Source organism: Taudactylus pleione, unplaced genomic scaffold (genome assembly GCF_031769625.1).
Source record: "Taudactylus pleione unplaced genomic scaffold, aTauple2 ptg000082l, whole genome shotgun sequence".
Taxonomy (NCBI): domain Eukaryota; kingdom Metazoa; phylum Chordata; class Amphibia; order Anura; family Myobatrachidae; genus Taudactylus; species Taudactylus pleione.
The window spans coordinates 7555214-7581397 of NW_028284484.1; the positions used below are offsets into that span (position 1 = coordinate 7555214).

A 26184-nucleotide genomic window follows, 5' to 3' on the forward strand; every position below is an offset into this window, starting at 1 on the left:
GTCTATGCACCCTAATAGCAGGCAGCCTTGGAGCATCTCATGTACACCAAGCTTATCCCCCTTTGTATTCTATGCATTCATAAAGAGGACAGAGGCGGGGGGCACACTGAAGGATGAGATAAGTTCCATGGAGATTAACCTCCATCATTTAATAGGTCAAGAAGGAATTCGCATTTCCCAGCTGTGTAACAGAGTGAGTGATTTTTATTGCCACACTTCTTTATTACCATAAACCTCTGGTCTTCACTGTCCGTTGTTCAGCTGTTGTTTAACCACAACAAGATGACTTAGGGGCAAGTATGGATTGACAAAGTGTAGTCAGACATCTACAAAACCCAACAACAAAAAACAATTTCTAGCAAACAACCATCCTGCTCTTTCAATGTCCCCTAATATAAAAAAAAAAAAAAAAAAAAAAAAAACACACATGCAACCTTCTTTTCTGGACAAACATTTTATTTTAGGTAATGCATCTATACACTGTACATTCAGTCACTGTGGTATATAAGCATAGCTATTTTCATACATAATCTCATAAAGTCCTTTATTTTACAATATTAACTGTGTGTGATGGAAAAAGATTTAAAAAAAAAAAAAAAGGGTAAAAAAAGGAAAAAAAAAAAAAAAAGGAACCAACGGTACACAGCGAAATAGATAAATATGCTAAGCTTTCTTACTTTTTTAATCAGGCATTTATAAACAAGAGCGCATACAATAATTACATAAAAATAGTTCTAGAATAGTCGAGTAAGTTTTTTTTAATATTGTCATTAGCAGCAGCATAGGATAAAAATAAAAAAGAAATAAAAAAAGATAATGTGTTGAAATGATATTGGCTATAACATATGTAGATGTTTTTCTTCCTCATTGGAAAAAAAAAATGTAATTCTTGTGAATTTTTCTGATACAAAAAAACTCCCTCTAAAATGTGAGAAATGATGGGGGGGGGAAGCAGTTTTATAATACAAATACTTTACAATGAAAATATGGACAAAAAAATGTGATGAAAAAAAAAAAAAAGTTAAAACTACATTTAGAAATTGCAAAAATGTAATTTTGTTTTCTAATAGATTCTTCATAGTTAAAACACAACCAATTAAAACCAGACAATTAGCAAGTAATAAAGAGCATTTGGAAAGGGGGAGGAAAAAAACACCATAAACACTAATAATACAACAGTGTAAAATTAAAAACAGAAAATAAAAAAAAATATTTACAAATAGGGTTTTTTTTGTACAATTGGCTAGTTTGATGTTTAAAAGTAGATTATGATTAAGAATTATCTGTTGGATAGATATGAATGTTATTGCTGTTGGTTTATGTTTCCCTTTATATTTTTTCAGTATAGAAACATTGTTATTAAATTGAATGTACATTTATCAAAGTAATGCTTTTTAAGTAGGGAGAGAGTCGCAGGGTCCGCATGAATGGGTAAAGCGGTTATAAGTGTTAAAGAAAATAATTCACGGCAGAGCTGCAAACAGTACATAGGAATTACACAAATCCCTGTGCTGATAACAAAACACCCCTACAGATTTGCGGTTCACCTTCTCTTGAATGGAAGCATGCTCTGGACAGAACAGTTTTCATTCAATGTACAGGCCCCTAACTTGTATGATATTTGCCTGCTGGTTTCCTCAGTTCTACGCCACCGGAAGAGTTTGTCCTGATCTAGAATACAAATCCTCAGAGCATTCTAGATACTTTGTAAAGTTAAAATGCGAGTCTAACATTGTAAACACATTTTCTGAGGACATATCTGAGCAACTAATAACAAACAATGTGGGTAGCAGCAAAACTGTTAGTAAGGCAAACAAGAGTATATGGTATTTTAATAAAACTTTACAATGGCTTTACATATCATATGTAGATCAGATAGTGAATGTGATTTGCAGATGTCTTCAACTTTTTGTAGGCGTCGCCTATGAACCTCAGAATAGTGTAGTAAGATTTAAAAAAACAAAAACATCTATATATAGGTGTATTACACTGGGGTAAAACAAATTCTGGACGACTGTAATTAAACGAAAAAAAAAAAGTTTGTAGCATAAAATAAAAATAAGCACAGCTCTGTCATCGTGCGTTTCAGAGGGTTACACCACAACTTTATAAAAATAAAAAAAAACACTGGTAAAGCAAAAGAAAAGCTAGTATCTTACATACACATGTATATATTAGCAATAATGTAAAAAGATCTGGCCGGCCGTAGAGATGGCCTGCCTAGTGAAACAAATAATGGCATTTTGACAAGAAAACATCCTGTTTAAATCCAAATGTATCTTGCAGGAATTCAAGTGTTTTGTAAGCTGCTGATGATTACAGCAAGATTATGGCTTTTGATTTATTTTAAGTGAGATTCCCCCCACCCCTTCCACTACCACCACATCCCAGATAAATGCTGTTTTTAAGTATTTAAGAATACTGCTGCCCTGTAATGAGGACCCATGCAACGTCAGACATGTAGAACGATCCAACAAAAGAGGCGTTTTTCTTGCGCCTTTTATTGGCGTAACTTGCCCTGACACTGGTGGGAAAGATTATCTGAGAACTGATGCTATAAACGGATTTAAAGGCACAAACATCCACAAGGAAAGAAGGCACGTTATATAGTGTCCTGTGGGTATGAAAAGTCAAACTGATGTCAAAACTCAAAATAGTGGCTTTATGGAGAATACAAGTAACTTGAAACAAAGCGGCCACTTTAGCAAAAATAGCTCAGATTGTAGGCTCAATACCCAGTTCCGATAATGCTAAACCAGCACATATACAACTTGGAAAGGCGCTCATATTTGAAAAGTATATATCACATACATACATAAAATATATATATATTTTATTACACACACACACAGGGTCATATCCAACTAGCCGCGGTAAATTACCACTGCTAATTAGCTCGCTCTGGGCTGATGTGTCCCGAAAAATAATCCACGATAAGTGCCGTTTTCTCGCCCAAAAAAGGGGCGAGAACACACGTCCGTGAGCTTATCACGGCTCCTGTGTGTTAACGGGCGAACTATCCTATTATTTCACCCAAAATAATAGGATAGGGAAATAAAAAAATACAGGCGAAAAATCTCAGTTTTTCGCCAATCATGGGGATCAATTAGCGCACGAACAGTGTTCGGGGCTAATTGGATATGGCCCATAGGCATTGTTAAACCAACAGCATGGGTCTGCCTGTGTAATCTCTATACTCTGCTGAATATGTGCACTGCATAGCGGAAACGTACTATAAAAACAAGACCAAACAGCTGAGCTACCAAACAACTTCACTCCCCCTTGAAAACCAAAAAGTCAGTGTAGTGGTACAGCTGAAAAACCAAAAAGGTGGTATGATAAGATGTACTATTTAAAAAAAAAGCCTTTATATACAAAACATTACTAATGCCCATACTAGATTTATAAATGTGGCAGAAATATCCATCTCATGCATTGTTTTAACTCCCCATTTTAGTTATCGGAAAAAAAAAAAATATATATATAAAAATGTAACCCCCAAGTTAAAAAAAAAAAAATGCAGACACCATAATCACTTTTTTTCTGCATTGCACTTTATAAAGGAGAAAGCATTAACAGCTGCAGGATTTAATACATGCAAATGTGATGCAGGACCCTCCAGTACCAACGGCATCAAGAAAGCTGCTCAGAGGACTGTACAATGAACCTTATTGTAAAGAGGTTACTTGTTGGGGAAACATGACCTGTAGCGCAGCCTTTATGTAAATACATTCTATATGTTGAGGAACCCACTAGCAGCAAAAGGGCGAGTCCCACATAGATAGTGAAATATAGGTAAAAAAAAATCAAAAAAAAAAAAAAAACACTTGAGACACTGCTTCATTGCATTGTGTGTGCAGTAATAGGTCACTAACCCAAGACAAATCAGTGGATATTATCAAAGGTGCAATGACAGAGGAGGCATAAAAAAGTAAATAGCCATGTTAGTGTACTCTAGTAGAGTTTAAGAATGGCTAAGAAAATGTACACCTCCATAGAGTTTGAAAAAAACACTGGACTGTCAGGCGACATTGTGCTGCTATTACCAAGGCAAGTAGGGCATCCATTTTGGTGCCCATCTGGAAATACTTGCATTAAAATGGCCGTCCTGAAAGTAAACAAGACAATCTGTTGGTCTCTCTCCTAAGATACTTCCTATTTTAAATGTTGGTTATACCATTTTTATATGTCTCGAGGCCCTCCATTCAACAAGACAATCTAAAAAACGTAATATACTTTTAGGGATCATGTAAGGAGATTCTCACGTCTGAGTTGCACTGCACCTTTGAAATGAGGCAAAGGGTCGTTTGTCTACCTACAAAAAGGTGCACAAATAGCCTCCAAAGATTAATTTAGAAAATAAGTCTGCTAAAAAGACGAGGGATGAAAAGAAAATGGGTTTGGTGATAATTAAGACCATACCTTTGCAGTCTCTTAAGCAATGCATCAGTTACTTAAGTCTTTTTTATTATTATTAGTTATATGTATTGTTTATTTTGACTTTTTTTCATTAAAGAATAGTTTGTTTTTATTACACTTTTTAAAAGAATTGTTAGTAAACTTTACAATAGAGTATAAATATTTCCTGTACATATGTAGCGTGAAAGCCCATTAGGTATTTAAACAACTGTTAAAATGAAGCCTGAGGACGCCTCATGGACACACTATTAAAAACAAAATAAAGCAGAGGAACCTGAAGTGGTAAACAAGAGATGTTTTAGTAAGACGTTTGATCAGATAATGGTTATCCGATTACAAGAGCTGGACCAGACAGAGCAAAGGTTGGCAACCTATGGTCCTCCAGCTGGTGTTGAAGTACAAGTAACAACATGACCTGTGTACTACTGTGAGACTAAAGAGCCATTTGTTAGCAGGGCATTCTGAAATTAGTAGTTCCCCAGCTGCTGGAGATGCCTATGTCCCGGTCCATGTTATAGAACGATTGCAGATGAAGCCCTAACATCCACAAATCACAACTTGGCCACTTTTCTGGGTTATATCTTTCATACACAGATGGCACCTTCAAACGTTCAGATTGGAACCTTTTCATAGACACTAAAGAGAAGAAGTGTCCTTCCTTACACAATCACTTTCCAAATCACACCCTAACATTAATTTAATTACAAGAACAGTTACCCTTTCATAAAACAGTCCAATACAACACATGTCAAACACCCAGTATGGTTTAGTTGGCCAAGTCAGTACCTAAACTCTTCAACAGGCTTTAATTGCAATAGGGTGAATCAGCCAGTGAATGAACACTACCAGTGAATTAACATTTTCAGGTTTAATACAGTAACCTTAAATTTTAGTGTATATAATCTTAGATTAGCTCTATTGACTATGTTTTATTGATTAAAGTCATATTATTCATTTACTGGACTTGTCTGTTCATTTGCTAGCATGTTCATTCACTGGTAATTTCTACACCTGTTTTTTTTTTTTTTTTTGTAAAATTGTAACTATTCCACTTAAACTTTATAACAAAAATGTATTTTGAAAGTCTACATAAAAAATATTTTGAGACATGTGTCATCAATATTACTATGTTGTATCTTCTACATACACCATTCCACTGAATATGAGAATTCCCTTGACCGGTCATTCACTGGATGATTCACCCAATAATTAAATACTCCTAGAACCATAGCTGTAACTTGAGTATAGCACACTCTCTTTTAATGTATTTTTTTAAATAAAACAAAATTATGCACAATGATACTTGCAATGCATCTTGCCCTTTGTGTATATACTTTGGGCACCACATCACAACACAGAGCAGTAATATTGATAGACATTACTGATTTGTGTGTTATCTTGAACGGGGTATAATTTATGACAAGCACTTAGAAAGGTGATTTCACTATTGCACGGTTATTGTTGGAATATGCAATTGCCTTTGTAAAATGCAGCAGTGAGTGTCAGCAAAGTTATAATGTATATTTTGTGCATTCTAACGCTAACATACTGTATACCCGTCACAAAGTGGTGTCTGTCAATGTGAGCTGAATGAGTATCCACGGAACTTACATCTCGGTAACTTCAATGCTACATAAAAAGGTATGCCTATACTTAAGATGTGAGGGCAAAGACATATTGCATAATGTTTATTGTGCTTAATGTGACTTTCTACATTGAGTGCAATATAGATCAGCAACAACTGGAATGAAGAAGACAGTGTAACCAGTCCAATAATCTGCATTTAAACATAAAAATGTATGAAGCTCAGACAATAAATGAAGGTTTTGATGCCAAAAACAAAACAAAAATTATAAATCCTTACACTGGAAAATGAGATTTAATGTGTGCAGATATACCCAAATTACAGCCATTAGTATGGGATAGTTATCTTCAGCAGCAAACAGGTCTTTGCATCACCTTAGTAGCTGTGTTAGCAAACAGTTGAAAAACATCAACACATACATGAACTTGAAGATTAAATACTGAGTCACGCCAAAAAAAAATAAAAAAAAAAGTAAAATATATATATGTATAAAACAAACAAGTTGTAACAAAATTTCTGAACCCGAAAAACTGTTTAGATTACTCACTGCTCTTTTCACAAACATTTTACCTTGTGTGTGTAAATTCTTTGTTCCAATCTCGCTTTGCAAAGAGCCATAGGAGCACTATGTATTCTCAGATATCTCTTACCAATGTGGCGGGATTTAAAAACACTGGTCAATACTGCTAAACAGTTTTATATATACATACATATACTGTATTTATGCATGTATATATACACACACACACAATATTATATATATATCTTCAGTTTATGTAAATATATATATATATTTCCAGACAACAAAATCTGATAGAGAAGCTACTTTATGCAGTTGAGTCTATAATTAACAGGGTTCAAAATTAATGGCTTTTGCTACCAATGCATTGCACAGGCGACATGAATATGGCGTTGAGACTGAGGGTGGGTGGGTGGGTTGGTTCCAGCGTACGGAGGGAGGATTTATAGAGTCGTAATAAACCCCAAAAAGCTTGTAACAAGTCAGTTAAAATTGTGCATTAAAGTTTCAGTTTCGTTATACAAAAATCAGATCCCCCCCTTCTGTTTTCAATATCGAGTCTTCACAATGTCCTCATCATTTTAATATATTTTTTTTTTATATTAAATAGCTTATAAGAAAATGTAAATCTCAAAGTGTTCCAGGCAAGCTTAAGAATGATTTTAAAAAAAGGACTGATCATGCTTGCTTTTATATTTTAATCTTCGACTGTCGTAAGCTGCTGTTCCATCTTGTAGTTGATGTGTAGAAAAAGAAAAAAATTGCGAACCTAAACGGCTCTATTTATAAACACTCTGTCTGAGGCACAGTAAGATGTTGTGCTGTGTGGGTTCAAACGAGGCATAGTTCAGTGCTTCTGTTGTATAGGGTAACTCTCATTCCCCTCCGATTCTGGATAAAGTTTATATTTATGTGTGTGCGCTCAATGCACACACTCCATACACTCACACATGCACCTATTCATGCATACATCGGGCAACCTCCTCCTCTTCCTGTGCATATACGTAGAATTTTGTATATGAATAGATAAGGTGTGTTTTCTTTTCATTTGAGTCTTTTTGCTTTAGTTTTCAATGTCTTTTCGTGTGTGTTCGCTGCTGGAAAAGTTGCCGGGCTTGACCCAAAGTTGTTCCTGTAGATCTTTCACAACTTTTTCTAAGTGTTCTCGGGCCTCCCGCTCGTGTACGAGATCTGTCCGCAGCTTATCTCTGTCGCTATCTGCATGCTGTAGTTTTGCTTGCAGTTCTTCTATCTGAAATGGGCAAGATGGAAAAAAATGAAATATTAAAATGTCAATCACTGATAAAGATGTAATATGCAAGCATGAGATATTTCTACGTAACATTATAACAACTGTTTGTTCTAGTAACCTTAAAAAACAAGGTCTTTCAAATCACCAGTTGAAAGAAAATCTTAGGACATTACAATTAATGCTATATTGAGTATGTTGTAGGCTCAACCAGTGCTCATAAAATGCAGTCTATAAACTTATCGAATAATTTGTAAATTATTTAAGGAAAAAAAGAAACAAAAATAAAACAAATAAAAAAAAAACCTGACAACTTATTTCTTAACCTAGAGTTGCAAATAACTCAAATATTTTAAAATTGTATTCCTTCAATGGAATATATATAGTACCAGTATCTGGACTCCTTGGTTCTCTTATCTTGCCATACCGTTTACCAGGCAAATAGTAAATGTTTTTGCTTCTCCTTTCACTCATGCCCTGCTCAGGCCGGGCTTGCCCCACCCCCACTCCCTCTACCTTCTTTCTAACCCCTCCTCCTTCCTCTTTTCCTCCTCCCCACCCATACCCCTCCTGTACACCCCTCTTTACCACCCCATACAAGATCTATTAATTTCTTCTCGTCATCTTGGACCAGCCCCTTTTCCCATTGGTTCCTCCCATTTGTTGTAAGCAAGTTGATTTGTATTTTGTTCTCTTGTCTCAAGCATGCCACCATACTGTTACTGGACATGTATATCCACAATCTTGGTCTGTTCTTGTATATTACATACTGCTCATTTTCAAAATAAAATTAAAAAAAAAAAAAAAAAAAAGTATTTAATACTAATTATTCAAGCATGACCTTTATAAGCAAAGGAAGCAAACTGAAGGACGCTGCAATGTGGTAATAAATACAGCCTGCTTATCTTTGGCCTCTTTCTCTATCCGTTATAAAAGGATGCTGGTTAAGTGACCCTCTTCTGACCTTGACGGAGGAAGCTGCGTGTCCCTGACTGCAGCCTGTCAAGTAACATGGAGATAATTCTTTCACAGGGTAAACTGGGAGAAAGATACACTTCACTTGTTTTCCAGTTTTCATTTGCAGTATTGTGCCGTGCTCCCATTGGCACTGAAACCTTATTCTAATTTTGGTGCATGTGGGTCGGAGACACAGTGGTGCTTTAAGCTGTCAGGGTCTCACTTGCCTGAGCATGTGCTCTGCTCCCTGCTTTATGGCTTAGACAGAAATAGCATGTACTGGGGAAGCATATGAAAAGGTAATGAATATAACCTGCCTGAGAACAACTGGGTTAGAGTTTTTAGAAAGCTGGAGGCTAGGTTAGAGAGTGTACCTTGAGGCAGTGTCACCAGGGAGACAGGCAAGGCTGAACTCCCCAAGGTGATTGCAAGCTAGAAAAACACTGTTAACAAGCCAGGATTTACAATCAGCACCCAGTTAAGGCTTGGCATTTTATACTCTGTAGGAGCGAGCTGCTGGCAACACCCATTGTACAGTTCTCACTCTAGTAATGTTTAGTCTGGAGGCTTCTTATCAGCTTGACGCTGGGGAGGAAGTATACATCATTTCCTGGTTTGGCATCTATCACATCAGCAGAATCAGTCTACTCCCCTTCCCGTCATTGACTAAGTATTTTCAAAGAAACGCAAATGTTCTCTTTTCGTCACCCTATTTTCACTGCTGGGGTCTGGTTATATCATGAAAAACAATTGTTTTTGCAAACAGATAGCTCATGTTAATATGTACTCTAACACGGACAATCAAAAATAAAATACAATAAATCGAAATTTAAATGCTCTGATTACCTGGGCAGAGTATTTAGTCCGTATCCGGCCTGCCTCGCAGCCCTTGTCACACACTCTAATCTGTCTGGCCTGTTCCAACTCCCGTTTAAGACGTAAACGTGACTCATTGGCTTCTTTCATTTTCTTCTCGTTCTCTGCTCTTAAACGTTCAATTTCCTTTCTTAAATTGCGTTTTGCTTCTGTTGCTTCTCTCAACTTCTCTTTCTTGGCAACGCGGAGGAACTCCAGCTCCTGAATGACACAGAAGGAATGAGGAAAGATACTTAGTACGGACTAAGAAACAGCCAATAGGGTAAACATCTAAAAGGATATAATAGGAGCTCAAATTGTAACCTACAAAAAAAAAAATTTATATATATGAGCTTACAGAAAAATAATACTATGAAACAGTAATGAGATTTAAAGGTAACAACTTAGTACAAAAAAAGTAATACATAAATGTAAAAAAAAAAAAAAAAGCCATATTTGGTTAATACACTTTAATCCCTACATACTGTAAAGCCTTAGGCAATCAGTGGCTCTTGAGCTTATGTGAAATTCCAAGGGGGTCAATTTAGTCAATATATGCCACAATTATTGGGGTTTAGGACTTTTGGATTTTTGTATGCTGTCCTATGGGCCTGCAAACATAAATCTGCAAGTACAGGGCGAGATCAGGCCGTGATGGGGCAGAGTTGAGGTGCCACTGGCGTCGTGGCCACAACGATACAATGGCAACTCGCCCCCTCATGGCTAATTGACACCTCAAGCTTCAATATAAGCTGGACTGTTCACTGGGACATGTAGTTTTACAAGCTCTGCAGAGAACAGGGCTTGCCTACCTTCAACATACATCTGTAATCGAACTCTACGGAGAGCAGGATAAAGATACCATAAAGGTATCCAGTGCTAAAGTATTGATTACATGGGGAGATAACTCAATTGAAACTGTGCCAGCAAGAACAACAAATGACGAAGTTTGACTCTTCCCAATATATCATCAGGTTCCAAAAGAATTCAGAGAAAAGAGAAAAATAAGGGGAGGATATAAACAAAACCAGAAATGAGACTTCCTCTCACTCACTGTTACCAATATGCACAGCAACATATTTCTGTTAAGCAACACCCTGCAGCTAGGTCATGGGAAATCCTTTTCCCTTTACAATAATCTGACATCCCAGCCAAGTCATTGTTAACTTCACTGCACTCTTGACTTTCTCTCCACCAAAATTAGGAACTCGGCAGCATGGGGAAGGAAACTGCAACGATTCATCTTGCAGACAGCAGGGAACAGAACAGTCTCCTGTCTGGGGCGCAATCATCGTATCTCACAGGTGGACAATGTACAACAATATAATAATAAAAAAAAAAAAAAAGGAGGAAAATTAAAAAAGATGCAACATCTGGTCCCAGCTGTGATTCAAAATGTGCCACTGCCTCCAGCTCATCCTACCAGGCAATGGTTTCCATGGTGGCTTCCTTCCCCCTTCGTATTGGCTACCCCAGAAGGGAATGGACAGGGACGAGTCATAAATGTGTAAGCCTTCGGCATCCCGCTGGTATGGATACCGAAGGCAAGGGGCGGGGGGAGGAGGAGTTTGATGGGAGGGTTAGACACTAAGGGGAGTGTTAGGCACTAAGGGGGGAGGGTTAGGTTTAGGGTGTGGGGAGAGGGTATCGGTATGATATCCCGGCTGCCGCATGGCCGGGAGTTGGAATCCCAGCAGCGGCAGCCCGACAAACCAGCAGAGCCCGGCAGTGGAAGCCCGACAGCGCTGGAAATCCCGATCGTCCTAAGGTAAGTATCTACTAACCTAACCCACCTTAGGGGTGCCTAACCCTAACTCCCCCCTTCCCGCTGCCTAAACCTAAGTCCCCCTGGGGGGGTGCCTAACCCTAAGTCCCACCCGGGGGTGCCTAACCCTAACCCTCCCTCCCCCTAGCCTAACCCATACCTCCCGGGGGGGTGCCTAACCCTAAGTCCCCCCCGGGTGCCCTAAACCTAACCCTCCCCTCCCGCAGCTGTCCGCTCACGGCGCCCGGCATCCCTTTGATAGGGATGCCAGGCGCCTGTCTCCCAGCGTCGGGGAAATGACAAGCGTCTAGATATAGACGCCCGGCATTTCACCCACGCTGGGATATGACAGTCGGGAAGCCGGCCGCCAGTATTAAGGCAGCCGGCTTCCAGATTGTATACCGGGGAGGGGGAGGTTAGGTTTAGGCAACAGGGAAGGTGGGTTAGGATAAAAAGGGGGAGGATTAGCATACCGACCACCAAGTGACGGTATGTTAACCCTGTCGGGATCCAGGCATCGGGATTCTGACCGCCTGGATCCAGTCTATCTGTATTTCATACCAATTGCATATAAATGGATTGGAAGATAAAATCTTCAGAAGGGGACACCGCTTCAGGTTAAATTAAATATGTTTTAAAAAGTATATTTGATATTTGGAGATTTTTCTCTGGGGAGAAGGGATTTATGCAGGTGAAAATCAAAGGCAATATTACAAAACAAGCAGAGAGGATCCCAATCAGCAGAATCAATTTTACCACCAGATCTAAAGTGAGACCAGAAAATTTCAATCACCAGATGGCATTATCTGGTAATGCAATATTTATTACCTGTTGAAGGCTCCGCTTGGCCTGTAAAGCAGCATTCAGTTTCTCTTCCTGTTTCACTCTCATTTTGACTACTTCGTGAAGGAACTTCTCTTTGGCTTCCTTGGAATCCAAACCACTGTCCAGGGCTTGCCTTAGGTGCTCCAACTCTGCCTCGAGTCCGCTGCTGTGGAAGTCACTGTGAGGCGTCACCTCAAATGAAGGGTTGATCACAGTGGGGGCTAACATGCCTGGGGAACTTAACTCCTTGGCTGAACTTGAGGATGTGAAGGAAGGAGAAGAGAGCGAGGAGAGTGAAGAGGTAACTATAAGGAAAAATAAAAACAAAAATATCACCAAGTGATCCTTGCATACTTAAATTCAACAGGAGTTGATCAGTTACATATACCTTGCATCTGTACTTTGTAAACTGTGACAGCAATTAAAAAGCAGCTCTTAAAAATATTTTATAATTATATATACACAGTACTAGTCAAAAGTTTAGACACACCTTCTCATTCAATGGTTTTTGTTTATTTAAATTATTTTCAACATAGTAGATTAATACTGAAGACATCAAAACTATGAAAGAACACATATGGAATTATGTTGTAAACAACAAAGAGTTAAACAAATCAAAATGTTTTTATAGTTTAGATTCCTCAAAGTAGCCCCTTGGAATGGTTTTCCAACAGTCTTGAAGGAGAGTTCCCAGAGGTGCTGAGCACTTGTTGGCTGCTTTTCCTTCACTCTGCGGTCCAACTCATCCCAAACCAGCTCAATTGGGTTTAAGTTGGGTGATTGTGGAGGCCAGGTCATCTGACACAGCACTCCATCACTTTCCTTCTTGGTCAATTAGCCCTTACATAGCCTGGAGGTGTGTTTGGGGTCATTGTCTTGTTGAAAAACAAATGATGGTCCCAGTAAGCGCAAATCAGATGGGATGGCATGCCGCTGCAGAATGCTGTGGTAGCCATGCTGGTAAGTGTGCCTTGAATTTTGAATAAATCACCAACAGTGTCACCAGCAAAGCACCCCCACACCATCACACCTCCTCTTTCATGCTTCACAGTGGGAACCACACATGCAGAAACCATCCACTCACCTTCTCTGCGTCTCACAAAGACACGGCGGTTGGAAGAAAAAAATCTCAAATTTGGACTCATCAGACCAAAGTACAGATTTCCACTGGTCTAACGTCCATTCCTGGTATTTCTTGGCCCAAACAATTCTCTTATTCTTGTTGTTCATCCTCAGTAGTGGCTTCTTCGCAGCAATACGACCATGAAGGCCTGATTCACGCAGTCTCCCCTGAACAGTTGATGTTGAGATTTGTCTGCTACTTGAACTCTGTGAAGACTATGTGGTCTCTAATCTGAGGTGCTGTTAAGTAACGGTTTCTGAGGCTGGTAACTCTAATGAACTTATCCTCTGCAGCTGAGGTAACTCTTGGTCTTCCTTTCATGGGGCGGTCCTCATGAGAGCCAGTTTCATCATAGCGTTTGATGGTTTTTGCAACTGCACTTGAGGATACATTCAAAGTTCTTGAAATTTTCCGTATCGACTGACCTTCAGGTCTTAAAGTAATAATTGACTGTTGCTTCTCTTTACTGAGTTGAGTGGTTGGTGCCATAATATGGATTACAACGGTAGTCAAATAGTGGTGTCCACTGTGTACTAACTCTACATCTGCACAACACAACTGATGGTCTCAAAAACATTAAGGCGGCAAGTAATTCCACAGATTGACTCTTGACAAGGCACACCTGTTAATTCAAAACCATTCCAGGAGACTACCTCATGAAGCTGATTGAGAGAATGTTAAGAGTGTGCAAAGCTGTCATCCAAGCAAAAGGGGGCTACTTTGAGGAATCTAACATATAAAACATATTGTGATTTGTTTACAACATAATTCCATGTGTGTTATTTCATAGTTTTTATGCCCTCAGTATTAATCTATATTGAAAATAATTAAAATAAACAAAAACCACTGAATGAGGTGTGCCATTAGAATATATATATATATATATATATATATATATATATATATATATATATATATATATATATATATATATATATATATATTCCGCAACCAACTAGAAATATATATATATTTTCTATCCTGCAGACAAGGAGTACATTATATCCAGAGAAAGCACTCTAGGGAGTGCCTATGGTTTATAAACAGGGGAGGCAATATGCATGCATCTAAGCAATGTACACAAACATCACAGAGCATTACAATATTATTAGTACTGTCAAAATATAATCTTGTATGATGTGCAAATCTGCTCCTAAAATATGGGCAATAAAAATTCATCACCAGTTCCTCCATATACTACAACAACCTATCATAGGGCAAACATTAGGCAAAGTGGGATGACCTGCATTTGACCTAAAATGATTAATCTCCCAGGCAAGGTGATACGGCTGTAGAACAACAGCATAGATTAAGTGTTGGAACTCAACTCGTAAACATAAGCCATTTAATCTTTGATCTGTAACTTTAATTTCATCACCCACACTCCATGTTGTGTAAAGCAAATATTTATAAGATTGCTTTTTACGACGTTCCCCAAGATGATGCCTGTACAGCAAGATCAGCATGCCAGTTTGGGTGAAAGGTCAACTTCAGACAGAAAAGAGGTCAGCACACATAAGGGCTTCATGCCTGTTAAAACTTTGGACAACAACTGAAAAAGTAAAAAAATAAAAGTAAATAAAAATAAATTCAACTCACACTTACATTCTTCTCTACTTTCCACTTCAATCTCTGTTTCAGATTCTTTCTCTTCCTCCCGGACTGTTGAGGGAGGCGCTGGTGCCTCAGGAGCTGGGGGCAGTTCTGCTGTGGGCCTCCGTTTCCGGGACTGGGCAGGGCTTCCAGATGCTGGAGTGCTTCTTGGCACAGCTGGGGCACATAGTGGGCTTGTGATGACTTTTTGTTGGGCGGGGGGTGTCAGAGCAACATTTGGGGCAACCAGGTTCTCAAAGCTCTTGTAATTATAAAAACTGGCAGAAAAAAAAAAAATATATATATATAATTTTATAATTCATGCTGACTGCATCAAAAAGCGCATATATTATACAGAGAACGTTTATGTAGGGTAAGTAGCAGTAAGCAACAATGTGATACTGTATTATTGTTGTAAACATGCATACACTAGGTAAGTAATCAGAGATGCTGGGGTAACAACAACAAAAATAAAAAAGAACAAAGTAAATAAAATAAATGCCTTTACCTATCTCTGATCAGGGCAGGTAGATGAGTTGAGAGCTCCTTCTCATTTGCTGAAATGGCGGGGGACCAGGGCCGGAAAGCCGAGAGACGCTGGCGTTGGTGCACATATCCCGTATTCTATGGGGGACAAAAAAAAAAAAAGACCATCAAACAAAGCATATAAAAACATCGCTACCAACAAGTGAACAATAGGAGCGCGCTATTAGCACAAATGTAAAAAAAAAAAAAGATCACCGTCACTGCTAAATATTCCTCTTAAAAATATAAGTTCAAGCTGTTTTCAACAAGGAACAAGACAATTTTTGCAACAACTCCACAAAAAGGAAGAAAGACAAATTAAATGTTCACAATATGAAGAGGATACCACGCACTCTGCATTGATCGTGTGTTACGGCACTAGACGTTCAAGTGGCAGCCATGGGACATTAAAAAGAAATGGTGATGTTATTTGGCCGGCTGGCTTTTTCACCTGTGCCTTACACCTGGCTGGACACATGACAGCCTTTCATTTTTGGCTGTGACTTGTATCCACATTTATTATAATCAGTCTCTGTTTTATGTCCCTTGATCCCTCCTTAGGTTGCCGTGTTGGCCCTAATTGCTTAGCAACTTGCACTGGAGAGGATGAGCCGGATTACATTTAAAACCCTGTGCAGTTGTTGCCTGCCAATAAATAATATGAAATTTGCAAAAGATCCTGTCGGATTTATGGGATGGGGACTTTGGAGCGTGCAGAGTCCCTGAGGCACTGGACAGTCACTTACCTCATCCCCTACATGTGCCAAAACACTTTAACAGAGCAGGAAAGACGCTTTCCAGAGCTAGGTAGACATGGCGTATCAAAGGCACACTAGAGCATTGTTTCTATGACAGCTAGAGAAAACACCTAATGGCACAACTCTCTTTTCCTTCCTCATGGTGCAAAATCATGTTACATAAGAGTGTGAAACAGCAACACACACTTACTTTACTGGAGTTTGACAAATTCCGCAACCAACTAGATGATTTGTCTTTCTCGGTGAAGCTTGGGGAGTGGATGATTGAGTCATCGACTTTTGTCTTTTTAGCGGCAGGCTCAGAAGAAAGCTGAAAGAAAAAACACGTACCATTTCTGATTAGAATACCTCAACTGTGCTTAGACGAAACTACATAACAAGTTTGACGTTCTATTAAGATTTAAATTTTTTCAAGTTGTATTTCTATAGAACCTACATATTACGAGTTCCTACAACAGATTTTCAATCATTATTAGGCCCCTTCCCAAGTAAAAGTAAAGACTAAGGGAGCGAATCAATTGTTATTTGGGAGCGCAAACGCAGTAGGTGCCAATTCAATTGTTGCTCCGTTTGGACACCCGTGCCACGTGTGCCTGCCAAAAAGCACGGGTTTTCCCTTGTATAGTAGCTAACCCTGTCTAAAGTCCTGTTTTGGGTGCCCAAACTGTGTAGAAGAAACCCCTGTGCTATGCCAATGTAACAGCCAAGCTGGTTACATATTTCAATGTTCAGTCAACAAAAAGATAAAATGGGCAGCCTTTTATAACAGACTTTTTTTGTAAAGCTGGCCACACACTAGACCAACTTTCATCCAACCATCCAACTAGTTGATTGGTTGGAATGAAAATCTGGTAACGTATGGGAGTAACTGATGATCAGCAATTTGCTCCTAAATGCCAGAAAACAGATGAAAATGGTCGTCAGACAAGTTTGTTAAATGTTTGATCTACACAATTTGTTCACACAAGTTTGTCTGTTTTCTGGCATTTGGGAGGAAATTGCTGATTGTCATTTGCTTTCATACCTTACCAGATTTTCATACCTTACCAGATTTTCATTCCAACCAATCAACTAGTTGGCTGGTTGGATGTAAGTTGGTCTAGTGTGTGGCCAGCTTAAGACACTATTTCAGCTCACCTGTCCAACCATATTTATTAAATTCACAAGCCACACCCAGATAATTGACTACCTAACATTTTTATACATAGCAAAGCTACAGAAAGATAACATATCCAAAATACCCACAGATGATTGGACAAAGCAAACAAAATTTCCTGTAGGAAGGTCTTGACAAAATTTTACGGTTTCTCTAGACAAGAGCTGAATCTCCCCAACTAAAATCATATGGTGCTGTAAGCTAATTGTGTAACCATTAAAGGGTTAAATATCCTTTGCTGGCAGTATGATTTTTCACCTAACAGAAATAATTTTTCCAAAAAGAGTGGTGACCTTACAAGACGCCAAATATGACTTCACTGTGCTACCGATTTTAGCAATGACGGAAATGGAACTGGTCAGAACAAGTGCCCCCTCTAAACCCGCCCTAAAAATGACAAATGTCTGATTTTGCCTGCACATAGAAGGAATATTTTATGTGGTGTCAATCAGGAACAGCATGAACAGCGAAGACCGTGTTTATTTGTAATGGTTGTTATGCAGATGACTTCACTCTACCACAGCTGCACTGGATTCTGGGTAACATGCCAAAACCTGCTTTGACTTTTCCACAAGTGGTTTGACGCTTGGACTGTAAATCACCCTAAAGCATAGAAAAGACCTCTTGGCAAGAGCAGCGTTCTCTTCAACACACACTGAGGTAAAACTACATGGTGACTTCAGCAGGTGCGGAATTTTTTTTAAAACTCTTAGAGCATTTATTAATGAACCTCAATACCAGCTGCATATTTCATATAGTAATGCAGTGATACAAACGAATACGCCGCTGGTATTCATTACTTACCTCGTCCATTAGGTCCAGCGACGCCCCCCTCCTCGGTGGCATCCCTTGCTCACATACTGATAGCCTATCGCTGCCAGCGATGGGCTTCTATGTCACGTGCGGCGATCAGTCTGCGCATGGCTTTCACCCAGCAGTGCCTGAAAGGCTTAACTGAAGCCAGAAAGACTCCTGCCAGTTCCCCATCTAAAGATGGCGAGATAGTTACAGTGACAAACAGCGGTAATCTTAGAATTAATCTGTTTCAGAGATGGCCGCAAGTGTCCGATGTTTTCAGTCTGCGCATGTGTACGAGTTGTACTGCACATGCACCTCGATGATTACAGCCAGAGACGCAGAGCAAATCTGGATGCAGAGAGGTGGACCAGTAATGGGTGTTTTCTGGCGTTAACAGGTGGGCGGCTGGCCAGACACGCTCGTGTCGTTGTTAGCGACTTTTTCGACAGTTGCACTGATTCCAGCAGGCCTGTTCAGGCGGGCATTCTGTGCCTCAATAGGGCAGGCGCAATGTTCAATGATGCGACTTTTTATGCAAATCAGCGGATTAGTGCCGCAGCTGGTGGACTCTCTGTACAAATTCCATCGACTGTGCATTAGCATAAAGAAAGTGGTGGCGGCATTAGCGGTTACCTGCTGAATAAGGCCCACTGTGTGAAGTTGGAGCAAGACAGGATAATCAGACTTGAAGGCCATGCGGGATGCTATTTGGAAATACCTAGGAGCTTTTAAGAGTAAAAGAACATGCTAGAGCAAGCAGACGCAGGGATTTTAGGAAGCAAGCCTAAACAAGCTACAAGAAGAGCCTCTTCACCAGAGGAAGCCTGATATGAAATGGTTGGGGTCAAATAAGTTTACAAGTCTTGGTTACTGGCTTCTCAACGCCAACTATAATTACGTCTGCGTTGTAGATAATAGCCATGCAGACCACAGCGAGCGAACCCACATTTGAACCAATGACCTCGAAGTGGAAATCTCTATATTCACAATGGCAGATATTCACTTTCAAGGGAACCCTGTTATTAAACCAGAAACAAGTCTTGTGTTGGCATTGATGGGGACAACAGTTTTAAAAATCAGCAAAAGTGGTTAATGATCCAGCCATCTTCAAATTCAAAATTTCTGCTAGGAATTATCAAGCTTTTGGATCAGAAAGGATTGGAATGAAAAGTGAATAACATACTTTTACCTAATTCAAACCTAAATCAAAGCAAAAAAAAGAAAATAAAAATGTAAAATCGGATCCACTCCTCTCAATTTGCAGGGGCAAAGCTGCTGACTGCTGTCATAGGGCACTGATGAAAATGAAGACACTGTACCGGTGAGTCACTCGTTTAGCACCCCCAAAAGCCTGTCACCCACCTAGGTTCTCCTAGTAGTAGTGCCCTGGCAGAAGGTCTTAAAATGTTACTATACATCTCTAGCTATCTCTATAACCATTTGTTACATATACTCTTTCATAAACCCACTTTTGGGCGATTCAATTCTTTTATAGGACACATTAACTAATGGGTGCCCAAACGAGTAATTCAATTGTTACTCTGTTCGTGTGCGCATAGATACATTTTTGCTCGCCGTCTCAAGGGGGTGGCAAGCAGAAATGTGTGAGAAGTCGGAAATCCATTTTGGCGCCCAAAACGGTACTTTAAACGGGTTTAGCAGTTTTGCCCAGCTAAACCCGGTGCTGTCGGGTACACACACGTTGCATGGGCGTCCTAACAGAGCAACAATTGAATTGCTCCATCGGATGCCCATTAGTTAAGGCGCCCGATAAATGAATTGATTCGCCCCCTTTGGGTGTATCCTGCCCTTTTTGCACACAAGTCCAAAAATTTATCCTGAAATTGCACCAATATGCACGAAGCATTATGGTTTGAAGTTACCAACATGGAAGGGAAAAAATCCTACAGCTGATGTAAAACCTGTAAGAATATCAAAACAATTAACCAAAAAAGTTCAGCAACAGCTTCTGCGCCGTCACATGCTAAAAGAATGAGCCCCAAAAAATATTTCCAGCTAAAGCGGTTATATAGACACAGATCACATTTTTGTTACACCATTGCTGCAGTTGGTACAAGAAATTTGAGGTAACTTTCTTTTTTGTAGACTTAGGGTGAGGTCTTCCTGTTTCGGTACAATCTCATGAGCAGTGAAAAACTAAGAGGTTCTCACGAATAGAAAAAAACCCACAATGCCAGGCGCCTGTCTGATACAGTTTTTTCATTTATTTGCTTAATGCAAACCTCAGAATTGTAGACTTTATTTTTCTTCCTCTTAAAGTGTCAAAAAAGTGCTAGACAAAATACTAGTTGGGTAAGTCAGCATTTTTTCAGGGAAGGAGTCCAACAACTGTGACAGATTGACGGAGAAGGTACTCCTGTTATCTGGAGTACAGGTTTTGTAGCCCGCAGTTGCCGCCATCTGTGTGATATTTCATAGCACACGGGAATCAGATTCCCGGGTCTACAAAAATAAAAAAGGAATCTAATTGAAAAGAAAACACAAAAAAACAACCTATGGTTTTGAATATACTTTTGTTCTTTGAGAAATTAATGATAAACTCCACAGGGAGTAAGAACAAGTAATCAAATGAGAAAAATCCAGGAATCTGCCTCTCTGAGGAAGACACAACATAGCATGCAGCTGCTTCCAGGCAAGCAGTGTCTGGATACCATTGTACTAGACAAAACAGACTTCACCACTAAACTTTGAGAGGCAGTATGTGTAATCAGAGACACTCGGTGTCTGAAGTGTGGATGAGACAGTGAGAGAAAACAATGGCCCTATTTAAAATGATGTTTCCTGATCTAGAGCCCCCTCACGCACTTTGTGCTCCACTCCTGGTTCTTTTGTAGAGATGTATGTGTAGAGAATGTATGTATGTATATAATGCAACTGTAAGCTGGCAGCATTCCTTTTCCACTGCTCTAGCTTAAATGAAATATTCATCCATAGTCAAGTGTGACTCAAAACAGTACAGTTTCTAATCAGTCAAGGGAGTTTCTGGCATTAAGCAGTTCCACTAAAGCAAAATATACCAAAGCATACAGAAGAAGTCAATAACCTATGAATGCAATTTCCCTTAAAGTAATGGAGGCCTAAAAATAAAAATGATGCAGCAAAACTGGAATAGTTCAATGTCTTCTAGGAATTTACCACACTGGAACAACTTGTAAAATGAAACATTTTTATTTGCTTATTTACCAGTATGTTTTCCGAGAACAGATGTGCTGCATAATTGTAAGCCATGTCCTAGGTTACAACGAGTAAACAAAAGAACAATTCAACTTTCTCATTGGACAAAGTGAACCGTGACCCCTTTAACTCACAGATTAAAGTGCACCTATCACTTACTCAAAGCAGACAGTGACGGAAGTTATTTTAGGACGAGTGTTATTTCTTTGAGAAACTGTACAAATACAGCAGAGTATTGTTTTCATAGAGGAAGCCATTTATTGATTAAAAAAAAAAAAGGTTTCATCTTGAAGTTGAGGTGCAGTGTGCAGTCTGTTTTCACCAGGCACATTAATGCCTGCTACCTGAACTGCCCTGATTCACACACTGCGGAACTGCAGACGATTCGTAGTCGCTTGCAACTGATTACACCTCTACTTGCGTGAGTGTAACTGGAGAGGTTGAGGTGTGGCAATGGGGCATTTGCGCATAGGATGAGAGCCACGGGAGTGCAGACAGTATTGCGGCTGTTTAGAGCACATATTCTCAAACTCAGTCCTCAGGACCCCAAGCAGTGCATGTTTTCCAGGTCTTTTCAGAGAATCACAAGGGAAATAATTAGCTCCACCCGTGGATCTTTAAAATGTGTCAGTGAGTAATGAATACACCTGTGCTCCTGCTGTGACCTGGAAAACATGACCTGTGTGGGGTCCTGAGGACAGAGTTTGAGAACCACTGGTTTAGAGGTTGAGCATACGACTTCCGGCTGATCTCAGACAGATATCTTGAACCAAGGATAGGACTGGTTTAAACGTATGGTGTTAAAGATGACTGCTACTGATTTATTGGGTGGCGCAGCCACCCCTATAGATGTGTGACTCCCTAGTTCTACGGCTGCATTAATACTGCTGCAAGTACGTTTGTGTGATGTTTTAAGTAAAGTCACCAGTAAAAGCACCAAACCAGACTCACAAGGCGCCCAAGGTGCTCACAGCCACAAGACTAGAATAATCTGCACAAATCTGAATTCTATTCCACCCACTTCTTTATTGTGACTCTCCCCTGGCTCAGCACTGGATCTCTCTACAATACAATATATTTTTTTTTTTTTACATAAAAGGAAGGAAATAACAGCCTCTGAGTAAGCTGGAGAAAATGTGTGATCTCGGTTGTTTAAGTTGAGTCACCATTGCTAAATCATAACCGGGTCAGGCAGAGCAACCACCAGAAATAGTTAGCTGGTGAGCTGGTATGATTGCTGGCATCAACTAGGTTCAGTAGTTTCAACCCACGCAGGGAGGCTATGCAAACCTAACCCATGTCCCTTGTACCGAACACACTGATTCTTGAAACACATATGCAGAAACATTAAGTTCATGCAATTTTGGATCTTTAAAAAAAAAAAAAAGATGAGCTGCAACTCCCAGCATTAATGTAGTGATGTCTGCAATTTGGACGTTGTTAGATAGCATAAGAGACAAGTTGCCTTTCCCCTGGTATAAACGCACAGTATGCATACAATTTAGTGCTGTGAATGCTAGAAGTGCAGCAGTGAAGGACCAATTTACACACAGCAGTGATGTGATCCACGTCTAACCTAAAAACATTTAGCTTGAATTGGAGGACAGACATCCCAAACTAATCCTGCATTACTGTAGAGATGTGGCGCCCATCTTCACTGCAGTCAAGGAGACCTGATGGTATCATCTTTGGGAAGTTAGAGTTGTAAAGTGATACAATCATTCTGTTCTGCAGTAGGAAAAAATAATATCCCCAAACAGAACTGCTGAGAAGCCCTGCATTTAATTTGTTTTACCTGGTTGTACAGCTAATGGACATTAAAATGTATTGATTTGGGATCAACAGAAGCCAGTTTAACCTGCATTACAATCTTGTGCCTTCCCGAAAGCATTAACAAATTACACACTAAACTTCATGCTTCATATATTTACTCTTCCCTCTGCTTCTGGTCAATCAATACATTTCCACAGCTCAAAACCAAAGCAGCGGTTTACATTTAAGAAAAGAAAAAAATAATAAAAAACTTTTGTGGTTGGAACTTATTTTAGCTCTTAGTGACCACCCAAGGAAAACATTCCATCATCTAGATTGGTTATACTGGGGCCTTTTACGTAAGGCCCGTGTGGCATTTTTTTTTTTTTTTGGCCAATGCTGGCCATCTGACACTGTGATGGGACAATAAGCAAAGTGCCTCCAAACACTGCATTATGTATAGAGGCCCTATCCATTCATAGCATATAGATGGGTGAACGACAGTCGGGTGGATCGGACAGGTTTGATAACTAAACCAAAGGATTCACAACATTTTTCAGCCATTTTCATGCTGCGAACGATTATGGTTCAGGTCCAGAAATCGAACAATAATCCTTTAAACCAGTTGTTTGGTCAGCTGGTTTGCGCAATTATCATGCAGTGTATGACCCGCTTACAGCGTATTACCCAAGAATGCCATCTCAGACCTTATATTCATAATAAAAATCACCATACTAATGTAAAGTCAGGTATTTTCTTTTTGCCAGGCTGTATGAATTCCATATGGGAATCGTTATGCAAGCGAGAGGAGACAGTGCATGGAGTATATAAAATGCAAATGAACGGTAGTATGTGTTGGACAATAAAGAGGTGTAATAACCTATTGATAATGAGAGATCGCTTGCAAACTCTACAAATGCATTGAAAAAAAATGTTTATTTTCTCCTCTTATTTGACATTATTTTGAATTGCAATATTTCACTGCTAATTAATCAACAAACAAAAATTTTTTGACAAATTTGGTGAAAAAAGAAGTCGTCATTTTTGCTAGAAGATATGGAGTATAACGCGGATTGGGGGGAGCAACAACAACAGGTGCATAAGCAGAGCAGGAAAATCGCAGCAAGCTTAATTACTTTAAATTGTCATGACTTCAGAAAACTCCATGTGGCTCTGACAAAGCTGGTCAACCAATTACAGTCTTAGACTTCCAAAGCCTCTTTGGCTGTCTTCTGGAACATCACGTGTGCACTGTGCAAGATGCTATACCCAGGGGGGCGGGGCAGGGGGGGGTTAACAGAAGAAGCCTAGCTGCTAGTCTCCATGCAATTATCCTGTGTAGCACGGAAGGATTTCATTTTGCCCTGTGCTTAAAGGGATGTAACTTGTCTTAACAGGGCTGTGGGAAAGCATTTAGGTGCTCACTGCATGTTCTTAAGAGACACATTGAACAGCTTCTTAAAAACATACAGCATGCTGAGGCTCGTGGGGGATTTAAATGGCAGTCTTGCAGGCGCCTGGATAGACTAAAGACTTAACTAGTTTATTTCAGAGGGGGACATTTAACCAAGAAGCTGCCAGTGAGAACGCTCTCATGTAGAACGAAGACAGTCTAGTGTAAAATCATATGTAGTTTCGGGATAGTACATAATCATACAAGCTGTAATAATTTTGAGCTATTTTTCTCGTCAGATTTTGAATGGTCAATAGCATACTGATGCAGTGTTGGAGAAGCCCAGAGAGACTACATGCTCATCTGTAGAAAGGGTTAATCTCCTACATGGACAAAAGCAGTCTCCGGTCACTTCCATAGGGCCATGTGATGCTTTCTGGTCGCTTGCTTACAGGTTCTCTTGATGCTTTTATTACGGAAAATAATGCTAGGGAATGTCATTCCAAGGTTCAAGGGGAAACACGATTGTTAAGCAGATTTCTCCGCGATGAAAGGATTTGCTCAGGTCAATGTGGTGATGAAATCCCAGACAGATCGTTCAGTCCTTGCAGGTCTGCCTGCCGTATTAAGCCTCTCTTTTCAAGACCAATTACATTTAATGTCTGCTTCCAGGGCCAGCGGAAGGGGGCTGATAATGCCAGGGAGGTTTCTAAGTCTTTTACAGCAGACATATGCTTGCAGAAGGGAGATTCATTAAAAAAAAAAAAAAAAAACAGGGACAACTGGAGGCCATTCGTGACATCCCAACTGTTCCTGGACCTGCAGCTAAAAAGATACGTGCTCTATTCTCGGGAGTCACAAATTGTGTTCTTGTGCTGTCATAGGAACGACAGCTAATATTACCTCTGGTGCAAAGGCTTCAACTTTGCCAAGACTTTTTTTTATGTACTATAATTAAGAGGGTGATGCCCAGGTAAATGTGTTTTTTTTCCACTCTTCACGATTTGAATAAAAAAAGCTGTCACTATGCAGCCAAATCAGCACTGCAGCAATACACACAACTAGGGGTATATTTACTAAAGTGCAGATTTTTAGAAGTGGAGATGTTGCCCCTAGCAACCAGTCAGATTCTACCGATTATTTTCTAGAAGGTGCTAGAGAAATAAGTAGAATCTGATTGGTTGCTATAGGCGACATCTCCACTTCTAAAAACCCGCACTTTAGTAAATATACCAAACGTCAGTTTCTCTAAAAGCTCATTTGTAAAACGCACATATGCTAGATAGTGTGGACTTTTTGAAATAACAATTTAAAAATATCTGCAACCAAGGGGCAGATGTATTAAGCTCTGGGAAGTGATAAAGTGGAAAAATTATAAACGACCAACCAATCAGCTCCTAACGGTCATTTTTCAAACACAGCCTGTAACATGACAGTTAGGAGCTGAGTTGCTGGTAGTTTATCACTCTCCACTTTATCACTTTCCAGAGCTTAATACAAAATCAGTCTCTGGTCTGCCTGAACTGTAGACTGTACTCTATGTACCACCAAATCAAACTAGGAAATAAACTACAACCACCATTCTCCTCAATGAGCAGAGATCCTGAGTGGAAGGCATGCATTACTGCACTTGGAACAGAGTCAAGTCTGAATATTTGTAGAATTATTAATACTACATCAGAGCCTCTCTCACACTTGTGCGTGTTTCACGAGGAA

The 26184-nt window shown here is 39.6% G+C and overlaps 1 protein-coding gene across 2 annotated transcripts in view; it reads right to left on the reverse strand.

The window, feature by feature from the left end:
• Positions 1-447: 447 nt before the first annotated feature.
• The window catches only part of SKI (SKI proto-oncogene), an 87817-nt gene continuing 62080 nt past the window's right edge, over positions 448-26184 (reverse strand). The window contains exons 2-7 of one of the 2 annotated variants that reach the window (XM_088468201.1): positions 16365-16484; positions 15400-15515; positions 14904-15169; positions 12179-12480; positions 9577-9807; positions 448-7776 (exon numbers count right to left, since the gene is read on the reverse strand). In XM_088468201.1, the coding sequence (XP_088324327.1) occupies positions 7588-7776; positions 9577-9807; positions 12179-12480; positions 14904-15169; positions 15400-15515; positions 16365-16484 (1224 nt within the window). In that variant the 3' untranslated portion in view covers positions 448-7587. Of the gene's footprint in view, positions 7777-9576; positions 9808-12178; positions 12481-14897; positions 15170-15399; positions 15516-16364; positions 16485-26184 lie in introns of both variants that reach the window. The other variant, XM_088468200.1, reaches the window with a different exon arrangement.